This window comes from Myripristis murdjan, chromosome 1, assembly GCF_902150065.1.
Source record: "Myripristis murdjan chromosome 1, fMyrMur1.1, whole genome shotgun sequence".
Taxonomy (NCBI): Eukaryota; Metazoa; Chordata; class Actinopteri; order Holocentriformes; family Holocentridae; genus Myripristis; species Myripristis murdjan.
Genome location: NC_043980.1, coordinates 7040727 through 7063311, shown reverse-complemented (window position 1 = coordinate 7063311; position 22585 = coordinate 7040727). Strand labels below are relative to the sequence as shown.

The 22585-nt window shown below is 40.7% G+C and overlaps 1 protein-coding gene and 1 long non-coding RNA gene across 2 annotated transcripts in view; one reads left to right on the top strand and one right to left on the bottom strand.

Annotated features, from left to right (window-relative positions):
* The first annotated feature begins 80 nt into the window (after positions 1 to 80).
* On the top strand, positions 81 to 1018 carry LOC115366113 (uncharacterized). Its single transcript, XR_003928809.1, has 3 exons — positions 81 to 407; positions 527 to 587; positions 828 to 1018. It is a non-coding gene; the product is annotated as an uncharacterized LOC115366113 (long non-coding RNA).
* Positions 1019 to 2991: 1973 nt separating this feature from the next.
* LOC115366035 (hsp70-Hsp90 organizing protein 2-like) overlaps positions 2992 to 22585 on the bottom strand; it is a 43755-nt gene continuing 24161 nt past the window's right edge. The window contains exons 6-16 of the mRNA XM_030061241.1: positions 20607 to 20735; positions 19931 to 19976; positions 19703 to 19793; positions 19254 to 19395; positions 18031 to 18135; positions 16651 to 16741; positions 15401 to 15434; positions 15026 to 15103; positions 13294 to 13396; positions 10738 to 10883; positions 2992 to 6202 (exon numbers count right to left, since the gene is read on the bottom strand). Of these exons, the coding sequence (XP_029917101.1) occupies positions 6067 to 6202; positions 10738 to 10883; positions 13294 to 13396; positions 15026 to 15103; positions 15401 to 15434; positions 16651 to 16741; positions 18031 to 18135; positions 19254 to 19395; positions 19703 to 19793; positions 19931 to 19976; positions 20607 to 20735 (1101 nt within the window). The 3' untranslated portion in view covers positions 2992 to 6066. The remainder of the gene's footprint in view (positions 6203 to 10737; positions 10884 to 13293; positions 13397 to 15025; positions 15104 to 15400; positions 15435 to 16650; positions 16742 to 18030; positions 18136 to 19253; positions 19396 to 19702; positions 19794 to 19930; positions 19977 to 20606; positions 20736 to 22585) is intronic.

Here is a 22585-nt window from a genome sequence, read left to right as displayed (position 1 = left end):
GTAAAATGCTGGGATAGGAACATGGAGATAAAGAGTTTGGTGTGAGAGCTCCCTGCACTTGTAAGCACAGGTGAGGGCAATCAGGTCTCTTTGTCTGAGGCCTCTTGGCTGCAGGGAGGACTGCTTTGTTTGTGCAGAGTTGAATTCAGGGTTATCCTGATTGCTATTTGCTGTGCAGCCCCATGCTGAAGAGGAACCAACACAGCCTGCCATCCCCTGCTTGAGTTACACTGAGGCCAGTCATCTGTATTGGTGCAGAGCCCCCAGTCAGCAAGCTTTTATGCCACACTGCTGCTTTGCCTGAGTCGAGTTTCCTCACTGCTGTCCGGGCCGTGGTGGAGGGTTTTGTTTTCGGCGACACTTCAAATGTGTACCTGTGGCTCTCTGGTTTCTACTAGGGCCATGAGGTTGGATTCTAAAATATTGTATTGTCTTTTATTGTAGGACATCCTTTAACCTGGTTGTAAACATGAACCCACAGATTCCTTTTATTGTATTTTGCTGAGGTTCTGCATTTTTTCCCTAGGCAGTGGGAAGACCTGTTGGGGGGAGTACTGGTGGGACCCCCTCTCCTTGCATGCTGTGTGGTAGGCTTGAAGGGTTGTGGTCACTTGATGCTGTGTAGATTGCAGTGTAGTTGCTGTGCGCATGTGGTGCATGTAGAAACCCTGCTTTATTCTAAGATTTTAGATTTTTTTTTTTTTTAAGCCATTAGTGCATATTTTAATGTATGTTCTGCTGAAATCAGTTAGAATTTTAGCTGTTTTCGTCTTTGTAAATTATTTTTTTTTTTTTTGATTGATGGTTGTCCTTGTTTACTTCCCCAGGTCCATCTTCAGCCTCATTTGGATTTTTATAATTTTTAAAATTGTGAAATGAATGCACATCTCCTGCTCTCCTTAAACTTTGAATTTGTTTGTCCACACTCAGGTACTTGGGGGGCTGCTAGAGTCGTTGTATGTAAAACCCCCTGCTTTGGACCTTGGGTGGGGTCACAGTTAAATATAATGGAAACAACATGGAACCACTTTGAGTTTTTTTTTTGTTTGTTTGTTTTTTTGTTTCTTTCTTTGTTTGTTTGTTTCTTTTTTTTTATTTTGTTTGTTTGTTTGTTTTTTATAACTGCCAGCAATTTCAACAACCAAAGCAAGTGTGTTCACTATTTGACCAATACAGACAACTGTGGGATTTCAGGACTTAAATTAACATCTTTCAAGTTTTAGAACATCAACTGTTGTGAAATTTAAAGGAATGCATCACATAACAACTCTGTCTTAACTGTGTCTGTCGTTAACAAGCTGAATGACTGTCAGGGCAGTTTAGCTGCGATACAGGAACACCTTTACTACTGATGCTTCCACTGGTACAGAGTGAAATCTAAGACAGTGGTAATGTAACAGTCTAACCTTATTCTACCACTAAACTTATTCAACTCAATAAGTGTGCCAGCAAGATGCCTGAAATGTGAATGCACGATACCTGGCACAGACAGAAGGAAGACAACAAATCCACTTGCTGCTGCTGTTAAACCCATAACTGCTCCTCTCCGCTCTCTTCTCAACATTAATACACATCAGCAGGCAGAAAGCACAGAGGATAAGAAATAAGAGTTAATCTCATCACCAAAAACTCAACATCAAAAATTTACTATAGAGAGGAGAATTACTTCAACGTTTATCTTGCAGTGTGTTATCCACTGTATGCTGCTCTGTATAACAACTTCAACAAAGAAGCAACACAATGTTTCAGTTAATGTTGGTTGCATGATAACTTTTCAAATGGCTGTTAAATTTCTAAAGTAACACATACAACGAAACATTTAAAGTACGTATCTGATAGAACTTACAGTGGAGAAGGACGTCGTCTTCTGTCATCGATGCGGTCAGCAGATTACAGAGAAATACTCAGAGCCAAGACTTGCTTCCTCTTTACATCATTAACATGCATGACTAGCAGAATGCCAGTAAATCACCAAGTCTAATAGCAGAAACAACTACTTTTGTTGTTATGCACATTATGAACTTCTCAGAATAGTGGAAAAAATTCGCCTTGCATTCTGGGAGTTATCTGTACCACCCCCATATGCAACATGCACCACATGTAACCACCACAACAGAGCCTCCGAAAAGATACTCTGAAGAGGAAGGAAAAAGAAACTTCTAATTGCTTATTTTTTAGTGTTATTGGTGGTACAGTTCAGTTTATGAGCTGCTCAGTCAGCCATCTCAAACTTGCAGGGTCACCAGCTCTGTTAGTCTGGTGAGGTAGGTGTGTGAGAAGAGGGAGATGAGAAATGATTGGGTATAAAGCTGAACAGAATGTCAGCCTCTGTGAAGACAGGATCAGTTTACAGGAGCAGTTGTGGTCGGTGTTGAGAGCAGATGTAGAGCGGCTCACTTCTGGGATGCCACAACTTCCTCTTCAGCCTTCTGCAAACATTACAGACTTTATTCGGTGGTGATTATTGACCAGATCTCACTGTTGTTAGTCATTATTAGTGACTCAGTTTACTTACAAAGTTTAAATTTTCTGTGGCCAAAATGCACAGGTTGAAGCCTCGGTGACGCACTGACACCTGCATTTGTCAATGTCAGGGTAACATAACTACATCATATTTTCTATACTGACCTGCTCTGCAGCCTGTTCCATGTACCTGGAGACTACCGCCACTGCCAACTGCTTTCTGTAGTTTGATTTCCGCAGTCACTGTCTGTTATGTCATCTGTTAATGCACGCTGTGATTGGCTGGGAGCTACACACCCGTTTCCCAAAGACCAATGCCCAGAAGAGGGCAGGGTTTCTGCAGACACACACACCAACACTCACTGCTAGAGGGTCTTGATTACTGGGAGGGATTATTTTTAGTCTATAGATTTTTTTTTTTTTCAGGAAATCCTACTCTTTCTGCCTTTAAGTCTCACCTTTTTCACTGATCCAAAAAAAGTCAATACAATGCAAAAAAGACATAAAATAAGACAACCTTTAATTTCCTTTGGTTAATCTGTACTTTATTGTGACCTGAGAATAAATCCAATCCAAACGATAAAGCTGTGGTTTGCTGTAAATGACTGATAAGGGACGGTTACAGGCTGTGGCTGATCCTATGCTGTAACGCAGCTGTTTCTCATTCAGTTTGTGGTTGAGCAGTAGGTCGCAGCTCTTACCAACATACAGACCGAGGACAGGTCCATCGACTGGTAGAATCATCCTTCAAACACTTTGAAGAGGCCTCATTGTTTGAATGTATTGCCAGTTGCCACACAAGGACAGAGTGACTGTTCTAAGCACAAAGAGTAGAAAAGACAGGCAGCATGGGACATATTTAATACACAGAGTGTGCACAACAGTAGGATCTTCCTACCGCTGAGGTTCAATGCCTTTTGCCAAATCCATGTCTTGCCCTGGCAGAGGTCTCCAACGTCATGCAATTTTTAGGCACAATATCTTCAGTTTTCACAAAAAGTCAATCATTTTCATGACTGCAGGCTACATGAAACAAGAAATAAGACATGTCTGTTTATAGCCACTTTTAACCATTTTAGCTGATTTTTGCAAACACCATGCAGCCAAAGTGCTCTATATTTATTCAGTGGCCCAGTCAAACAACATGGGGCACATCCATGTTGTTTGACTGGGCCAATACTGGAGGAATCTGTTTGGAAATCATAAAGGTTTTAGTGAGAGGCCACATCATCCATCACTGCCTCATCGGCCAATCAGTGTGAAAAGTTAGTTAGTTCTTCTTTGCTCCAACACCAATCTGTTTATAATGTCTTCATGTCTTCGTGTTATATTTCAAAATGCTGTATGTCCATTTTGTAAAGGAAAATCATGACCTTAAAGCTGCACTAGGCAACACTTCTACATAAAAAATACACTCATTGCATCAGCCTGAATCATGAAGTGGGACTGCAAGAGAGAAGAGACCCATTTCCAGTAATTGGAAGTTGTACGTTCACTAAAATGAAATTCTGGTGTTGGTGGAGTCACTCTCCAAAGAAAATGAAGAATTGAAACTTAAAGCCACACTGTGAAAGACATAATTATTCTGGATTTGGGTCGTACTTGGCAACTCATAAAGTCTGAAAAATGTCACATGACCATGGGTGGTTATCATCAAGAAGCTGGACTAGTGACAGTGTCCGCTGTAAGATGTTCACAATCCACGCTAGATCATGGCTGCTTGCTTACTGATAGGAGCACTCAATGTTAATTGTTCAAATTATGATGGAAAAAGGCAAGTTGGATATTAATTACTAATGAAAAGGCACACTGTTTTAAAATTGCCCACGTGTTGAGGTGGGACATCACAACTCGTAAACTCTGGTATCATGGAGGTGATGAGTTAACACTTGTATTCCAGCAGTAGACTCTGGCCTTAAGAGCTGTTGAATGCACACACGCCCAAATGCCCAGTTAATGGCCCTCTCCTTCCTCCACTACTCACTCAACATATAGATGATTGACAATTCAGATTGTTTACTTCAACTGGTCAGATATCCAAGGAAACAGCAGAAGAATATCTGACATCCAGCAAACTGTATTACTTTACTCATAATCAGAATTATGTTTCCATGAAGTCAAACAAAATGTCAAGTAATAAAACACACCTTCAGCGGCTTAAAGGTGCACTACTAAAGGTTCAAATGACAAAAACTATGGAATAAGCATGAAATATCGTATCTCACACCAGGAACAACACGGGACCAAATGCAACGCAAGTATGTTTACTAGTTTCCAACCAACGCCCACGTTATGTAAATAACAGATGCGCTTGTGTCCATCTGAGCACCCATGGGCATGTTGGTCTTAAAATGAGGCCTGATCAGGCACATTGCTATCTTGGGGCATTTAAAAGTGACTGCACCATTGACCAACCAAAACCAGGACTGATTAGACTGACAACAGTTTTCCACTCAAGATAGCAATGCACGCCCACATAGTCAGGTGCATTGCATGTGTACACTCTGTTTGTTACACACACACACACACAGACGCCTGCTTCACCTCAGGGAGCTTTGGTTGTATCCTGCTGTTGACGTTTCCTCTGCAGAGAAGTGTTCCCCCTTACCTGGTAAATGCACCATTATAATAGCAATCTGCCACGGTGCACCTGGCTTTTAAAGGGAAAGGCAGAGGGCACTCTGATTGGTATATTGCATGTTAAATCCAAAACACACCCATAACTAATTAAGAGACTAAGTACAACCCTGTTGAAGAATGCATCTGGCACAAGAAGTCTTTTTTTCCACCATTAAAATAGCAAAAGTGGACTTGGATGCTCCCTAAATGCACTTGCTCCTCAGACCATGTGCTTCAATAAAATAAATCACATCAACAAAATTCTGTATATTCCACATTTTTTTGGAAGTTCAGTCTGACAGTTTGCTGTTCAGTATCTTTAAAACATGCAGGGTCGAGTGAGAAGGGCATCATCCGTTTGTCAGTTTGTGAGGAACTTTTCTCTTGTAATATAAAAGCACATCACTTGATTTTTTTGAATGGTGCATCTTGAGGTATTTCAACAGTGGAGCAGTGGTGTACCTGAGAAGCCACAGAACAGAGCTCCTGTGCTGTTTCCAGGCTTCAACCAGACATATTTGTCTAAGAAAAGGGAGCAAAGGGAGCTAAGAAATATTTAATGGTTCTTTAATATAAAAAAGGTCCCAGAAGGGGAAAAAAAAAATCAAAAAATCCCCCAAAAAGTTGCACTATCACAAGGGTTCATGAATTCCTTAGGAACAGGTTCTTCAAAGAACCCTCTAAGGTTGCTTCATGGACCCTGAAAGTGCCTCAACTTGGCCAACATACACATACACAGGCAACACACACACTCAGATCAGGCAAACACACCCACACACACACACACAAATTAAAGTGTCAGTGTTCTCAAGTCCACCTCTTCCTCTTTTTGTTTTTAAGGAGGCAGATCTTCTCCCTCATGGATCCACTTTCCCTCTTTCTCTTCCATTCTCCTCGTTCTCTTTTCGCCTCTGCCATTTCATTCTGATCCATCCTTTAATGTGCCTTGGTGGTGGTGGGGATGGCACTGAGAGAAGCGCATTGTTAGGGTTGCCACGGTTTCTTGTCTATGCCTCGCTGGTCTGGGATGTGTCTGAAGCGGCACTTGTCGCCGTAGAAACAGCCGGTTGTCCTCCAGTAGAAACACTCGTCTCCATTTATAGGCATCCTCCGTCTGGACCTGCAAAGACGTGCACATGTATGTGAACATGCATGTACACACACAAACACACACACACACACACACACACACAGAACCAGCTATAGGTAGTGTGAGCAATGACCTCTTCACATGCAGTTCTTGGAGAAAGGAACGGCTTTTGACAGGAAAAAGACAAACAAAAGCCCTTGCTTATATGATGGCCAGCATTAGCCACCAGGTGAGGTTACAGGCTAATTTGCATAATCGATAGCAAGAAATTGGTGTGAAAATATCGTCCCAGTGCTAATCATTTGTGAAAATGCATAAGAAGCACCACAGCTATGCCACAGCACCAAATACACAAGACATCAGGAGATACATCAACACAGATTTTTATAAAATATTATGACCTAGAGCCTGACCATTACTGGATTTTTGGGGGCAATGCCAATACCAATATTAGGAGTAATAAATTCTTATATCGATATATAAGCTGATATAAGTACACTTTTTTTTTTGCAGTTATCCCTTAAATATGGATATCAAGTACTTGTCGCAATGAAATGTAATGGAGACAGGATATTTGACAGTTTAACAATAGACCTTACTGACCAACATGACATCACAAGAATTAAGAAATTGAAAAACTGATCAAATGTTCATTTCTAAATTACTGAGTCACTGTGGTTCCTTAATGCTTCCACTTTGCAATAATCCCACTTCCAGCTGATGGTGGAATATCTAGGAGGGAAGAAACTTCAGCAGCTGACTTGTTGCAGCGGTGGCTTCCTGTTCCATCACTATTCCAGCAGCACCTGGAACTCAGTGAGCTCTTTAGAACCAGACGTTCTGTCACTGATGTTTGTAAAGGCAGACTGCATGGCTAGCTGCTGGATTTTATACACCTGTGGCAAAGGGACTGAATTTATGAATTAATTAAGAATTATAGTGTATCTGTAATAGGCCAATATCAGTTCTATTATGCAGTGACAATAAATATTTCATTCTAACAAAACAAAACAAAAAAAAAATCACGATACCCAAGTAGATGGTCACCTTTGGAAAGAGGGGAAGACGCTTCAGTGGCCTCTAAATCTGCTTTAGCTCATTTTCATTCCCTGTGTAAATAACATATTTAGGTGCAGCAATTCTCTCTTTTCATTTTTACCCACATAACAAAGTCCATAAGTCCATGTCCTGCATGTGCTGCATTCAATGACTGTTTTTACTGTACAATGTAGAAATGTGTCTTTTTTTGGATAGCCACGTTACCACAACGCAAGAAAAGACACGTGCCTGAAGACTACAGGGTTTCTCTAAAAGTGGAAGATAAAACTCCTGTGAGAGATGCAACTTAAGTTTAAACTGTGACCGTCCCCCAGTTTCAGTTCTGCTCTGCCTTTTCCATTAGATGGAAAGTTGCAGTGCAGTGGTGAAAGAAGGACAGGCAAATTTAACCACAACAGTATCTAACACAAGATGACATTTTTATTTTTAACCATAGGAAAAAAAAAGAAAAAAAAAGAAGTATTGCTTTTACGCCTAAAACATCTGTGGTTCAACATATGTACTGTATTTATTCACACGGCTAGATGTCAGTAACTAGTCAAACGTCCATCAAATATCAGTAGAAAAATTTGTTTTGTCTTTTTGATACTTTTAAATAAAGCTCTTGATTTTGTTGTATTTCTGTTATTTGAATATGTTTCATCACCTCACTCGCTTTTCGCTACTTCTTTCTCTTTCTACTTGTGACTGGCCTCTAGGATATCCTGTTTGAAAAAAAAAAATAGTTTATGATACTTGGCATTTTTGAATATTATTGGGTATTTGGTGGTGTATTGGTGCATCCACTTCCTGACATTAAATAACACAACAAAGTGCTCTTCCGCCTCACTGACTCAAACTGCATATTTAAATTTCTCAGTGCAGCAGATGTCAAGCTTTCACGCCCGACGTTTTTTCAGACATCAAAGGCTGACTTCTCCTCTGTGGAAACACCGGTTACACATCCATGCACACAGCGGGTCACTGCAAGGGTCAACTTGGAACTAATTAACCATTTTCAATTTTTGAGACAATTTTCATGCCGATATCACGTCAGATATTCAATGCTGACTTCACTTATTCCTGGAATCTCAAGTTGAAAAACTAAACAGCAGGAATAAAAAAAAAGAAAGGAAACCGGAGCCTGTATTGAGCAGCAGCTCAGACACACACACACACACACAGTACATTTACACACTAATTTCCTGTTTTTATTCAGAATATGACAATATTCCATGCGTTTTCTGACTAAGACATGTGCGATGTGCCAATATTGAGGTTATTGAGGTTTTAGGTGCATTTAGGAATATGCGTCTCAGTTTTTTACCATAGTTTGCGACACACGGCCTCCTACCTGTTTAAAATCTGAGCGATGAAAAAGAAACCAACTGGCCCACGGGTCGCGAGGCTGGGAAAGAGACGCATTCAAGTTCAGGTTTGAGTTTATTTAAAGCTCAGTATCACTGTTTGCAGTCTCCAAGGGCTTCACATGCCCAACACCAACACCAGCACTTCAATGCGGGGGGTGAACGAACGACAGAGGGAGGCCGTGTTGGCACGTGTCTGCACGGCTGCACGTATACGGAAATATTAGTGGAATATTGATCTTCACTTGCCATGAAAACAGCTAAATATTGTCTTTTTTTGGTATAAGTGTAAAATTGAATATTTTGTGCATGTAAATGTTACCAGCCTTTTTTCTCCCTCTCTCTCTCTCTGTCGCTCTCTCTCTCTCTCTCACACACACACACACACACACACACAAGCGTACGCCACAAGCCACAAGCAGAAGCCCTGCCTCTTACCCCTCACTCCTCTTTCCTCTCACACCCTCTGTTCCATTTTTAGCATCGCGCAGCCTGAGAGACAATCGCAGACGGCGCACAGACAATCGGGGCTTTCCAGCCGACTCTGTTCATCGTTTATTGTGAAAATGAGGGTTCGCCCTCAGTGTGTTTTCTGAGGTTTTAAATAAACGATGAGATGATGATGATGTTTAGTCGGATAGAGTCTCCTCCAGCTGTTTATGCTCTGCTTGTGATTTTAACAAAGAATGCTTTAATTAAGAACGCTTCGCTCGTCTGCTTCTTTCTTTGATTGTTTTTTTTCTCTCTCCCTTTTTTTCTCCGCCACAAATTACCTTGAAATTATTTCCAAGAGTGTGGGATGATTGTTTTGTCATCATGAGGAGGAACAGCAGTTGCAGATCAAACGACAGTGACCTTTTGTGTGTGTGTGTGTGTGTGTGTGTACGCCTAACGCTGCGATGGAGGATCTCGTTCAAAGCGGTTTCACACTTTTCAGATCTTTACGTGCTATGAAATCAACTGCATGTCTGAATCACCGCTTAGTGACGGTTTGTGGGTGAAATGAAATACCCACGCGGTGTCTTCACTCTTAATTTTATGTTTCGATTTGAATTGTTTCAGCTGTATGTATGTATTTATGTTTGCATTTGTGTCTATCCATTGTAAATGTGTATATATGTACAACATTGTTTATTCACTGTACTTATGCTGGTTTTAACTCGATCTCAACGAGGATGACCTCAGTTTTTCTTGAGAATAAATAAAGGTTTGAAGACTTACCATTCTTATTTATCAATGCAACATTTTGGTCATAAGCTTTCATGAGCAATTCAGACAGTTATTTGAGATTATGTTACCTTATCTACACTTTATCCACACAACTGTCCATGTCAGGTCATTCCTCTCCCGAGCGGATTTAGAAAAGGTCATCCATGCATTCATCACTTCCAGACTCGACTATTGCAATGCACTTTATTCCGGTATAAGCGAGCGAAATATCCAAAGACTGCGACTGATACAGAATGCTGCCGCCAGGCTTTTAACTCATAGCAAGAAAACCCACATTACAGCTCCTAGCTGCCCTCCACTGGTTGCCTGTGAGTTTTAGAATTGATTTTAAGATTTTACTGCTTGTTTTTAAAGCCTAGAATGGTCAGGCTCCTGCCTATATTAGTGAACTGCTAATACCTTATGAGCCTGATCGCTGCCTGAAATCTACCAGCAGGGCCCTACTTAGCCGTTCCCAGTGCCCGGCTCATCACTAAAGGGGACCGTGCCTTTCCGTCTGGGCCCCTGAGCTGTGGAAGTCCCTACCTGGAGATCTCAGGCTGGCAAAGTCAGTGTCTCCTTTCAATCTCTTCTTAAGGCTCATTTTTATCATATGGCTTTTTATTAACCAGTGGTTTTACTGTACCTTGTATTATGTTTTTATTGTTGTATGGGATCTTTTAATTGTTTGTTTTATCATTGTTTTAATGTGTATTTATGTGTTATTTGTTTTTATTGGAAAGCACTGGTTTGGAGAGGTGCTATATAAATAAAGTTATCATTATTATTATTATTATTATTATTATTATTATGTGATTTAACTGTGCAGTGATGCCTGATGACCAAACCGCTGCATTACTGAGTAAGGATGGGAAGTGAAGATGGGAAGAATAGTATTTGTTCTTTTCATTTACTGATTTTGTTTTTGTATCACAACACTCAGACACTCACCCTGCGGCGGCGGCGGCCGAGCTGTACTGCGTCCCCGGGGCGTTGGGGCCGAGGCCGGGGCTGCTCCTCTGTACGGAGGGCGAGGTCCTGTGGATCCAGCGGTCTGGGTACCTCATCACCAGCTTGCTGCTCCCTAGCTCCACCCCCTGGACAGGAGGACACACAACGACACAGTCACTGACGGAGGAAGGGAAGAGCTCTCAGAGGGTCTGGGACAGGTCCGCTTTCTGTCCCCAGAGTCAAAACTACACATGGAGAGGCTGCTTCCAGTTTTTATGCACGACATATCTGGAGCAAACTCCCAGAAAACTGCAGGTCTGCTGCAACTCTCAGATTTTTCTAAGACTTTTCTGTTTTTTTCTTTTTTTGCCGCCTTTTATAACAGGAAATCAAATTTGAAGCTTTTGATTAATATTTAACACTGAACTGTTAAGCTCCTGTTTTATTCGCCTTATTCTCTTTTAGATTCTTTTCTCTATCTAAATCTTTTTTAATTGTATTTAAATATGCAAGTAAAGTTAAATCAAGGTCAACTGGACTTGATAGTAGGTTTTTGAACTACTGTATTTCTATTTCTGAGAAATACAATAGTTCAAAGTACCTCAGTGTAGTTTTTATCCACAGCTGAAAAATAACTATTTAAAAGGGATGGAGACATGACATAGCCCAAGGTAACTACTACTTCATTCTTTGTGGTACTTTTTGGTACTTTGCATGTTCTGTGGTTCTCTGTGGTGCTGTATATTCATCTGAAGCATGATATTTTTGGTACTTAGTGGAACACGTGTTCTTACTTTATGATAATCTGTGGAGATAGTACTATGCGGCATGGTTTGTGGTACTCTGTGGGGAACTTTGTGGTACTTTGTGAAACTCTGGTGCTTTGGACTACATTTTCAGGTACACTGTGGAAATTTGTGGTACTTTTTGAGTCTCTCTGTTACTCAGTAGAAATTAGTGGAAATTGATATTATCTTCTTATGAAAGATATAAAGAACCACAAAAGGTTCCTCTCTAATTTTCTAAGTTTAGTAACTAAGTCAGTTTAAATATTCATCTCTGCCAACAGAGCTGGACAGAGATTAGTTTTTTTTTCTCATTTGGTCCATTTGTCTGTAAACAGGGCATCTACAAAAAGTTACATCATCATGAAGGGATTTTTTATAAAACTTTTGTGGGAGTGTTGCAAGAAAGAACTGACTAATCCTTCACACTGACTTGCCAGAGCGGGGCAAAGGGGATTCCACACTTTTGGCTGATTCAAACAGCAGGAAGCACTGGATAACTCATTTTGCTCAACACAGGCACCATGACATTTCTGTTACAGCATTAAAAGGGCGGGGGCGGATGAATGTGAAAATGAAACCAACCATCAACTACATTAGTAGAAAACAGAAATAGAGGATTGGACTTCAAATATCTCAAACTGTTCTTTTTAAACTGCTTGAATCTGGCTCTGGCATTTGAACAGACATCCTGCATCTCCTGTCCCATTTCATGTTCAATGTGAAATGAAATAGGAATTGAAATGTCATTTTTTAATGTTGAACAAGTTGGTAGTGGGGCATGGGGCTTGAGCTCACTTGATGCCTGCATAGAGCTGACAGGGTTTGAGCTCTGCTGAATGTATTCAATTACAAATTCAGTTGAGACAGATTTTAAAACTAGGAAATATCGATGCGCCACATAATTTTCAGCAGCCGATTTGAAACCTGTTTTTAGCTTTTTTGGGCTAATGACACATTTTAAAATAAAATGAATGTAGTAAAAACATCCATGTTTACTGTTGTGCTTTCGAAATAAAAAAATATTTTGGTGACAAGTCTGACCCAGACGCATCACAAAGTTCAGAAACAGAATAAAACAGAGCACTAATTAGCAGTCATTGGAAATTAAACACATTACTTTGGCATATTTCCAGATATACTTTCATTTGCCTACTTGTGACTGTAAATGGTCAGACATTTTGAAAGGCTACCACCCGATTTCCCCTCGGGGATCGATAAAGTATTTCTGATTCTGATTCTGTTTCTGATTCTGATGCTATGCATGGTCAGAATTGTGTCCCATGAGAAGTTTGATTTGTGAAAGTTATGCTGATTGGTGGAATATGTTTCTCACTTTTTCCTCCAGACAGCTTACAGATTTTAGACCATGCTTATTGTGCCGTAACTATTTGGGCGACACAATAACACTGCTATTAAATAAATCAAATTGCTATCAAAATAGCCTATTTCAGGCTCGCTGGGACACTTGCAGGATGTGGCCCTGGCTGCCAATTGAATGGACTGGCTTTAGAAAGACCAAAGGGTCTTATGACCCCAGGTGACCGTCCTGCAGAAGTGCAGCTACTTGACTGGGATGGGCTGTAGAAATGAGTTTTCTGAACTGCAGTGAACAACTGAGCAAAGCACTGGATGCCCTGCAGCTCCGGTGGGTGCTGCTGGATGTCAGGCAAAAAGAAGCTCGTCTTTAATCAAAACATCAAAGTGAAAGGAGTGACTCTGTGACGCACCCGACGCCTGCTGCTGTCAGCCGAGCCTGCCAGGCACTCACCTGCAGCTTCTCCAGGGCTTTGGCAGCCATGGCGGCATTTTTGAAGTTGACGAAGGCACAGAAGCGCTCGTGAAGAACTCTGATGCTTTCTATCTCCCCGTACCTGTAACCATGGAAACACAGAGCTTCTACGTCAAAGCAGTGCTGCACTTTTTCATATCTCATGCTTGCAATTACAGCGATAGGTTGGATCCTTACTCATATTGCAGCATTAGCTGGTCTGTGCAAGTGTAACACACCCAACAAGTTTGGTCCATCAAATCCTTCCCTGCCGGAAGAGAGAGAGCTTCGCCGGTGCTGCTCCAAAATGAATGAAGTAGGCTCGATACAGACCGGAAAACAGCGCGATTTTGAGTGGTGACACGAAACCGAAAAATTGCCTTGAAGGATGCAAATCACGTTTGTTTTGGTTTCACTTTCATGGATCCCTTTAGTGACCTGGTTTCCAGTTTCGTGTCGCCGCCCAAAATCGCGTTGTTTTCCGGTCTGTATCATTTCATTTCACTCATTTTGAGGCAGCACTTTCCTCTTGAAGCTCTCGTTCCTGCGAGAGGGACGGATTTCATGGACCGAACCTGGTGGATGTGTTACACTCGCATGGATCATCACAGCAAATACCACTATATCAGTAAGAATCTGAACTATGACTTTAATAACCATGCATCATCAATTTACATCCATTTCGTGTTATTATGATTAGTGTGCTGCCAGAGATGCATCATTAGTGATACTGGTATTGATACTGGGCTAAAATGAAGTATCACAGCCAGTATTTATCAAGTTATGAGGAAATAAGGATTCCGTATCAATTATTTGACACCACACCAACAGTCCAAGCCTACACTGATGGGTGAAAGTAATGGATCCGATCAATATTTGGTATCAGTCGATATTTCAAGATTCATTCATTCATATTCAACATAAGCATAATGGTGCACCTCTAACTAAGACTACTACCACTGCTGCTGTTGCTGCTGTTGATGCTATTATTAGTTGGAGGCTTACTACTACTGAAACTACTACTACTGTACTACTACAACTGATACTACTGCTACTACGACTACTGCTGTTACCACTACTAGTACTACCTCTGCTACTATGCTACTATTGCTACTATTGCTACTATGGCTATTGCTACTACTACTACCTCTGCAAATACTACTACTAGAACCGCAACTACTAGCAGCAAGTACTCTCACATCCTCCTAAGAAAAATACATTATTGAGATGATATTGATGTTAGTGATATTTGTAATCTGCTATTATTACTTACTCTCGCTCAAAAATACACACTGACTCACACTGACTCAATTTATTTATTGGGAACTAACAGACTGAAAAATATTTTTTATCCCACTGCTGTGAACCGGTTAAATACCGCCAACTTTCACTGATGCCAACTTTTTTCTGTGCAAGGCTGAAATGTTACTGTGCAACACTGGAAGGTTAAACACTGCCATGTTCGATAACAACAAGTCTGTGCAATATTGAAACGTGCAATATTGGAATGTGAAGGAGTGTATGTGTGCGTGTGACTGTTTTTTTTTTTTTACTTCACTTTTATCATTTATTATGTTTTTCTATACTGCACTGAAGGATTGTACCTAACTTCGTTGTTAACAATGACAATGACAATAAAGTGATTCTTATTCTTATTCTATTCTTATTAACCAACACACACATACACACACACACACACACACACACACACACACACACACACAGTTTTTACGTTTTGAATAGGTCCCAGATGTGTTTCTCTGAGATCTCCAACGTCACGTTCCCCACCCACAGAGAAGGACAGGGACTCCTGCAGGGAGAGGAGGAGGAAGAGGAAGAGGAAGGGAAAGAGGACGAGGAAGGGGGGAGATCAACAGAAGAGAGGAAGGGGAGGAGAAAGACCAGGGAAGAGAAAGAGAAAGAAAGTAAGGACAGATGGGAGAAGAGGAAGTGAGATGAGATGAGAGCAGAAGTTTGACCAAGAAACTGTGACTGAGGTCATTTATAGAACAGTGATGTTTTCACAAGTGGACACCAATACACGTCCATTAATGAACTCCCAATAATCAGCATGCTTATTTGTATTGATCACATCCATAAAACTCACCCACTCTGGTCCTGATGAGACGTGTGGTTCAGTGCTGGAAGCAAGAGGAGTCAGGAATGAGGCGCAAAACAACAATTTATCAAACTTTAACACAGATTTAAAAAAAAAAAAAAAAAACTACAACAACTTTTCATGCTGACTAAAACACATTGACTGTAGTCTGATAATAGCATGCATTTTTAGTGTCTCTTTACAGTGGATGATGTAATACGTAAATTACAGGCTGCTTTGTTTTTTGTTTTTTGTTTTTACTGGAAAATGATCATTTTAATACTGGCAAATGTGATGTTTTTATGTTGGATAACAATAATCACTCTAATTTGCACACTTGCAAAACGGACCAAAGAGAAGCTTGTGTAGTGGCTGTACAGTAGCTGCATGTTAATTTACCTCCTGCTTTGCAAGATTACAGTTAGTAAGCTCACAAAGCCAAAAACCCACGGTGTTAAGAGTGAGCCAAATTTGGAAACAGATCTGCCGTAACACACTGCTTAACTATAAGGTTATTTAGGTAACACTTCATTTTATTGGGCTGTGAATTTCATGGTGAGTAGGTAATAAATATCAAGGAATTTATTTGAAATGATCCCCAAATTATATCAACATTTACCTCAAATTTTATCATAAACTTTTACTTTTACTTTTACCGTATCAGTGTCACCACACTCATTTGAACATTTCAAATGATTTTGCAAAATGAATTTATGATTTTTATTCAAGGCCTTCCCTGCAAAGCTCCAGCACAACTGACATGCACAGAACTGAAGTCGCATTAAAGCTGCACATGTAAAAACAGCATTAAAATGTAATATATAGATTTAATATTCCAGAGATTTCATGACCAGCGCCAACCCTAATGGATCTCATGGATTTGAAATATTCTTATATATTCTTCTAGAATGAGTTTGGTGACACAGTAGAAGGAAAAGTTTTAGTTTTCAATCCATTTTGAGGTAAATGTTGATGTAATTTCAGTGTAATTTCAAAGATGTTTTAAATACCTTACTGGTAAATTCTGACTGATTCGCCATGAAAGAGCTAAGTGTTGATTTCACTGAGCACATTATGTCTTCCTCTGTCTCCTTGTGCTGTGCTGACTTTACTTTTTGATGAACCTGCAGTTTGTTGTTCACTGTGAGTCATGTGTCTTTACACTGAGGGACCGGCTGTCCTGCTGTGCTGTGTGTTACTATGCACCGAGGCGGTGCTGCCCCCATGAGGTGAGAAGTGGTAATGCAGCTGGCTGTTACCTTTGGCTGCCTCGGAGGAGGCGAGGGCAGCCTGGACAGTGGTGAACTTCTCTAGCAGCAGAATACTCTGTACCTCCTCAAAACCCAACTCCTGGAAATACATACATAAATACACACATGAATTAAAACAAGATGACGACAAATTCAGTCTTTCATAGTGTAACAGACATTTACCTCCTGTGTCCATCCCTCAGGTGAGATGTTGATACTGCACTCTGACCCTCATGTTAAATGTGCACATGTACATTTCGATATTCCCAGTGCACGCCAAATTCAATATTCAGGTCAATATTCAGGGAGACAAAGGAATCTGCACCAACATACCTCCAGACCCTCCCAGTTTTCTGTGTGCAGCTACGTCACAGTGTAACAAATGACCAAGTTTACTCAAAGTACTGCAAGCTGAACTGAGTTTTAAAGTGGGGTTGAATGAATGGCTGTTCAATAATTCATTGTAAAATACTAACTGGGATGATTATCATCACTGTCACCACTACTGTCTACTGTGCACATTTGATTTTTCTTGTATATTGTATTGTATTGTGTTGTGTTGGTTAATAATGTGCACTGCATTAGTACATTAGTTACCATTCTTTGACCATGTTTGACCATGTGCCATGACTATGATCATTATTTTATTGGCATTGTTGTTGGTATTTTTATTACTATTACTTTTTTATGACTATCATCACTGTTTTTTTCTCCTGTGTTTGGTTCCTTCTTTTTTCTCTTTGGATCTAATGTATTATTAGTAAAAGTACCATATAAATAAAGCCGATTTGATTTGATTTGATCTGATTTCCTGTCATGTTCATCATTCATCTCGTCTGTCTGCGAGGGCCATGATGAAAATAAGCCTTGATGCTTTTTTTTTTTTTTTTTTATGCTCAACAATTTTAAAATCCCCATGAAATGACCTCACATGACCTCTACTCCCTGTAAAACAGAGCATCTTAAATGGTGACATCATCCTGCACTTAAAACCTTCACAAATCTTCAAACATCCTCGCTCATCCACCTCATCCCTTCAAATAAAACTGTTTCCCTCCCAAACTGAGATCCTGTCGCTTTGTATTTGTGAATAACCCTTCCCTGCATCATGTTCAAACCACAGGAAATACAACAAATCAAAGCAGTAGAAAATAAGAGTCCAAGATGTCTTTTACAATCAATGAATCAATAAAACGCTTGAATCAATCAACCAATCAATAGATGCAGGTCTCGGTCTCAGTCATGCCAGTGGATTTTGGACAGACTCAGTAAGTGTTATAAAACAAGATCTGCAGCTCTTTCATGAAGCAGGGTATAGTGGAGGGGGGCGGGGCTAAAGCCTTTGGAGGGGGCGGAGCCTTGCAGCCGTCAGGGACTGCGTCTCCTCACCATGAGCTGCAGGACCCGGCAGTTAAAGAGCTCGCTGGACGCCTCCTCACACTGCTGGTCCAGCTTCAGCACCTGCTGCATGGCCTCCTCCGCCTCGCCGTACCGCTGGAGCACACACACACACACACACACACACACACACAGAGAAAAAAACACACTTATATTTTGTTGAATAATGACTTTCAAGTCGTGATTCTGCCCCCCAGTGGTTATTATATGTTGGGGAACAGAGCTACGTCTGGATTACTGACAAAGACCCTGGAAACACCAAGGAGCTGCAGCTGTCAATGTAATAACTTCCCACCAACGTAATAATCCAGTTAATATAATAAATTTCCTGCAAACCTATTGAAAGTTGGTCTCCCTTTTTAACCTTAGTTCTCAGACGGTCCTGGACCCTGTCGCCCCTTACAGAGACAAAAAGTCAGAAGAACACTGCAGCCCTGGTTAAACGAAGGCACTCAGGAATTAAGGAGCGTAAATATATATATATATATTTTTAAAAAAAAAAACGTGTTTCCATGTATTTTATGAAGTCTGGAAAGGATGCAATGCAGTGAAGAATTATCAAAAAGCAGTTTAAGAGGCAAAAACATCCTTCTTCTCTGATTTGATTTCAGCTCATTGCTCTAATCCCAGAATTTTATTCCAGGCAGACGCAGTCGTCACCCCCTTGACCTGTCATCTTACCAACGTCTCACAAGAGATGTGTGAGAAATATTATTATTATTACTATTTTTTTTTTTTTTTTAATGAAAAGAGTCAAGGATTTAAGACAATAAATTACCCTGTTACTGTGTTTTACATGCCAGGAGGGATTTTCATCGCCATTTCAGCAATTTTTAACCTGTTTCATTGTTGAAAGCATAGCTCATATTAAATCAACCACTTGTAGCGTCAATATTACTCCCACTACATTTCTTAAGGAGGTTATTTACACAGCTGGGCCCAGTATTTGTTGATTATTAATAGCTCCTTAGCAACAGACATTTTTCCATCTATTTTTAACATACTGTGGTCCAACCTCTTTTACAGAAACCTAACAGATGCACACTGTAATTTAAAGCATGGTTTCCCTCTTTTTTTTTTACTTGACTGCACCTTTAATCCTAACAACACAGGTAAAATAATAATAATCAGCAGGCAGCGTGGTTCCAAATACTAAACTGAAAAATGCAAAGGCTTCTTCTTTGATAATGTAAATGTAGTAAATAAATGCTGACCTTTAACCCCATCAGGGCGCTCCCTTTGCGGAAGTATCCCATCGGCCAATCAGGAGCCAGCTGGATGGACCTCTGGGCGTCTGATAGGGCGGAGGAGTACCTCTCTAAGCACCAGTAGCAGTACGACCGATTCCCAAAGAACCTGAGAGGCAGAGAGGGAGAGTCGTGAAACAATGATATTTTAATCTCTAATCATTAATCAGTCCAGCTGTTATTTATGCTGTAAAAAGCAGTCGCCTCATGATTTTTTAAAAATAATTGTATTGTTTTAATAGGACTGTTATTTAATGCAATATGCTGGAAATGGTGTGTTTTTTGTTTTATTTTTTTAAATGAATGAATTTTGAATTTGAATCAAAGTGAGTTTAAATGAGCCAAAGAGAAAAAAAATGGAGTACAAAAGAGAATAAGAGGAAGTCAAAAGGGTCAGAGGTCAAAGGTCAGGTCACCTGTGGTCCTTGGGGTCACAGTAGATGGCGGCTGTAAACATTTTCACGGCCTGGCTGTATTGACCTTGCTTGAACATCTCGATTCCCTGCTCTGCTTGCACACACACACACACACACCATGTGATTTGCAAAAGGGTTTGTTGCAACATAAAATGTGGATCAAATAGTAAACAGGCCAAAAATCAGCAGTATAGTCCTTTAAAGTTTATGTGTGTTTCTGTTGCTCACCTGTCAGAGATGCTCCCCTCCTCTTCAGTGGACCTGAGCTCTCCACCTACAGTCACAGGACACACTATCATCAGTGTGTGTGTGTGTGTGTGTGTGTGTGTGTGTGATTTTTATACTCTCTCTATATTCCACTGTAGTTTCCAGATGTTATGACATTCTCTTGGTCATAAATGTTTTTCCCAAATCGCCTAAATCGCCTAAAACTGGCACCAGCAAGTCTGGAAACCATGTTCTGCACGTGATTTTTTGGTGATCACAAAAGTCACCTTGTGATTTAAAATGAAGTTTCACTCTCCTATCAGTGTCATTCTACTGCTACCCGCATTACGTGTAGTTATATGACTCATTAGTAAATGATTGTTAATAAATGCCTGAAATGATCGGCATGTGAACATCTGATTTATACTCCACGACAGTATCATTATCTTCTATTCCACCCTTACAGTGTGTGTGTGTGTGCGTGTGTGTGTGCGCGCGCGCGCGTGTGTGTGTGTGTGGCCATGATTCTGCTCATTTTCAAAGACAGTCGCACTCAAGTTGGACTCGAGCCAGACTAAAGCGCTGAAAACCCTAACTGAAATTTCAAATGCAGAAATAAGAGACATGTTTGTCTCGGTCAACATATGTTGTGGTTCAGTGTGTGTGTGTGTGTGTGTGTGTGTGTGTGTGTGTCTACCTGGCTGCTCCTCGCCTCATTCTCCTTGTTCTCTTTGGAACCGAGTCCAGCTCTGCTCTTGGGGCCTTTGGGTCTGATGTGGCTGGCAGCGTTGGCCACAAACGCGCTGCTCACATCCCACTCAGGTTCCTGAAACACCAGGAGGTTTACACCAGAGACTCAGCTACAAAAGAACTGAAACAACTGAAGGATTACACAAAAAAAACACCCACCTTCAGAAAAAAACACCTATTCTGACAAGAGTGACTGTAAAGTACTCTCAGTTCTTTAGGTTTCAACAGGTGTTTTGATTCTTACCGCAACTGTGCAGCCGATACAGTGTGTAAGATTTAAAGCTGTGGGCCTTGGATTGCTTTTACTTTACTTTACTTTCCGTCTTTGAAGACAAAATTGATCTGTTTCATTCTCGTGTGAGTGCGTCCAATATTGCCTCGTGAACTTCAGAGCGCAATTGTCTCTCTAAAATGTATGCACAGCATTTTGAGCACTTTAGTTACCACATTCCCCTGTGCATTTAGGAAATAGGGGCACGCTGTTATCCCGCCTTTTGCTCAAGGGCACTACTGCAACTGTGGCTGAACGTGGACTGAATCTCTGTAAGCGTCGGACCACCCACCATCATCCTTTGATTTAAGGCACAATGGAACAAAAGAGGAATAAATTATCCCCACCAGTACAAATCCAAAACATGGGATTGGAGACAATTACATCCAGACAGATCCAGGAAGATTTGGGATTTTACTGTTAGGAGGATGTGAGCTCGGTATAACACAACGCTCACCTCAGGGCTAACTGAGGGTGCAGTCACACCAAACACGTTTTGGGAAATTTACTGAAACTGAGCAGTAATAAGAACAATGCCATTCAAGGCAAGTAACCACACCAAAGTCAGTTCTCGTCAACAGAAACTGTGCTCAAAAGGTTTATGCTTGGAAAGTGAGCTATGACAAAATCATCTGAGGGCAAGCTGCAGTGTTTAGTCACACAAATTTCCCCTTAAATAGCCTTAGACATTACAAAAACACCTTTTTACATGTAAGAAGACAAGGTCACACACACACTCAGTGGCCACCTGTACATTCTAATGCAGTTCAGTGCAACACCTCCTTTTAACAAAGTTTATAATGTTCAGTTTGTGTTGACATTGTGGAGAATGTGTCAATTTAATTCTGTGTTTATTATTGAGGTTGTAGTTTGCAGAGGCCTTGTACTGGACTACTTTATACTGAGAGGTGTTTCTAATTTTTTGTCCTCCCCATTTTAATACAATGAGGGGGGACAGAATATTGGAAACAGCTCTCAGTAAAATGCAGTCCAGTCCAACAGCAGCACTAACTATGAGCTCAAGGCCAGTGAATGAACACCTCTGTTACTGTGACAACAAGACAAGCTGAGCATTATAGGCAGCAGGAAAGGAAACTTTATGGCACAACAGCTGGATTGGATTGGATTAGATTGTGCAGGTGGAGCTGATAAAAGTGGCCACTGACTGTATATCCTTTCTCTGCTGCTTCACTGAAGCTACATCACAATTCAGCTGAGGGAAATATTCGAACCCAAGCTGTTACTGTTTTATGGCTACAGCATTACATCAACTAAAAAATATATAGATGTTTTAGTGCATCATTTATACACACTTCCTTGTAATTCAGTAGGTGATCCTTGGGCTCCCCACTAGACTTTAAAATAACGTTCTGTGGTGTTTCCACAAAGCTAGAGCACACATCATGCATTTGTAATGATGAATGCACCAATGGGGTTGAAGAATTAACCCTTTGAACTGTGATTTTTCCCTTAAATTTCCCTTTAAAGCACGAAACGATGGCATGTGTATTCTGCGTCATCCCATTCCACGTTCCAGTTGGCTGCTTTGTAAATGGAGGCCACAGCAGGAATCACACTGGGCCCATTGCAAGATTTTTTTTTTTTCCATTTATTTAGCTTAACTTTGTCTTACTTTTGTCATGAGGTGGGCTCAT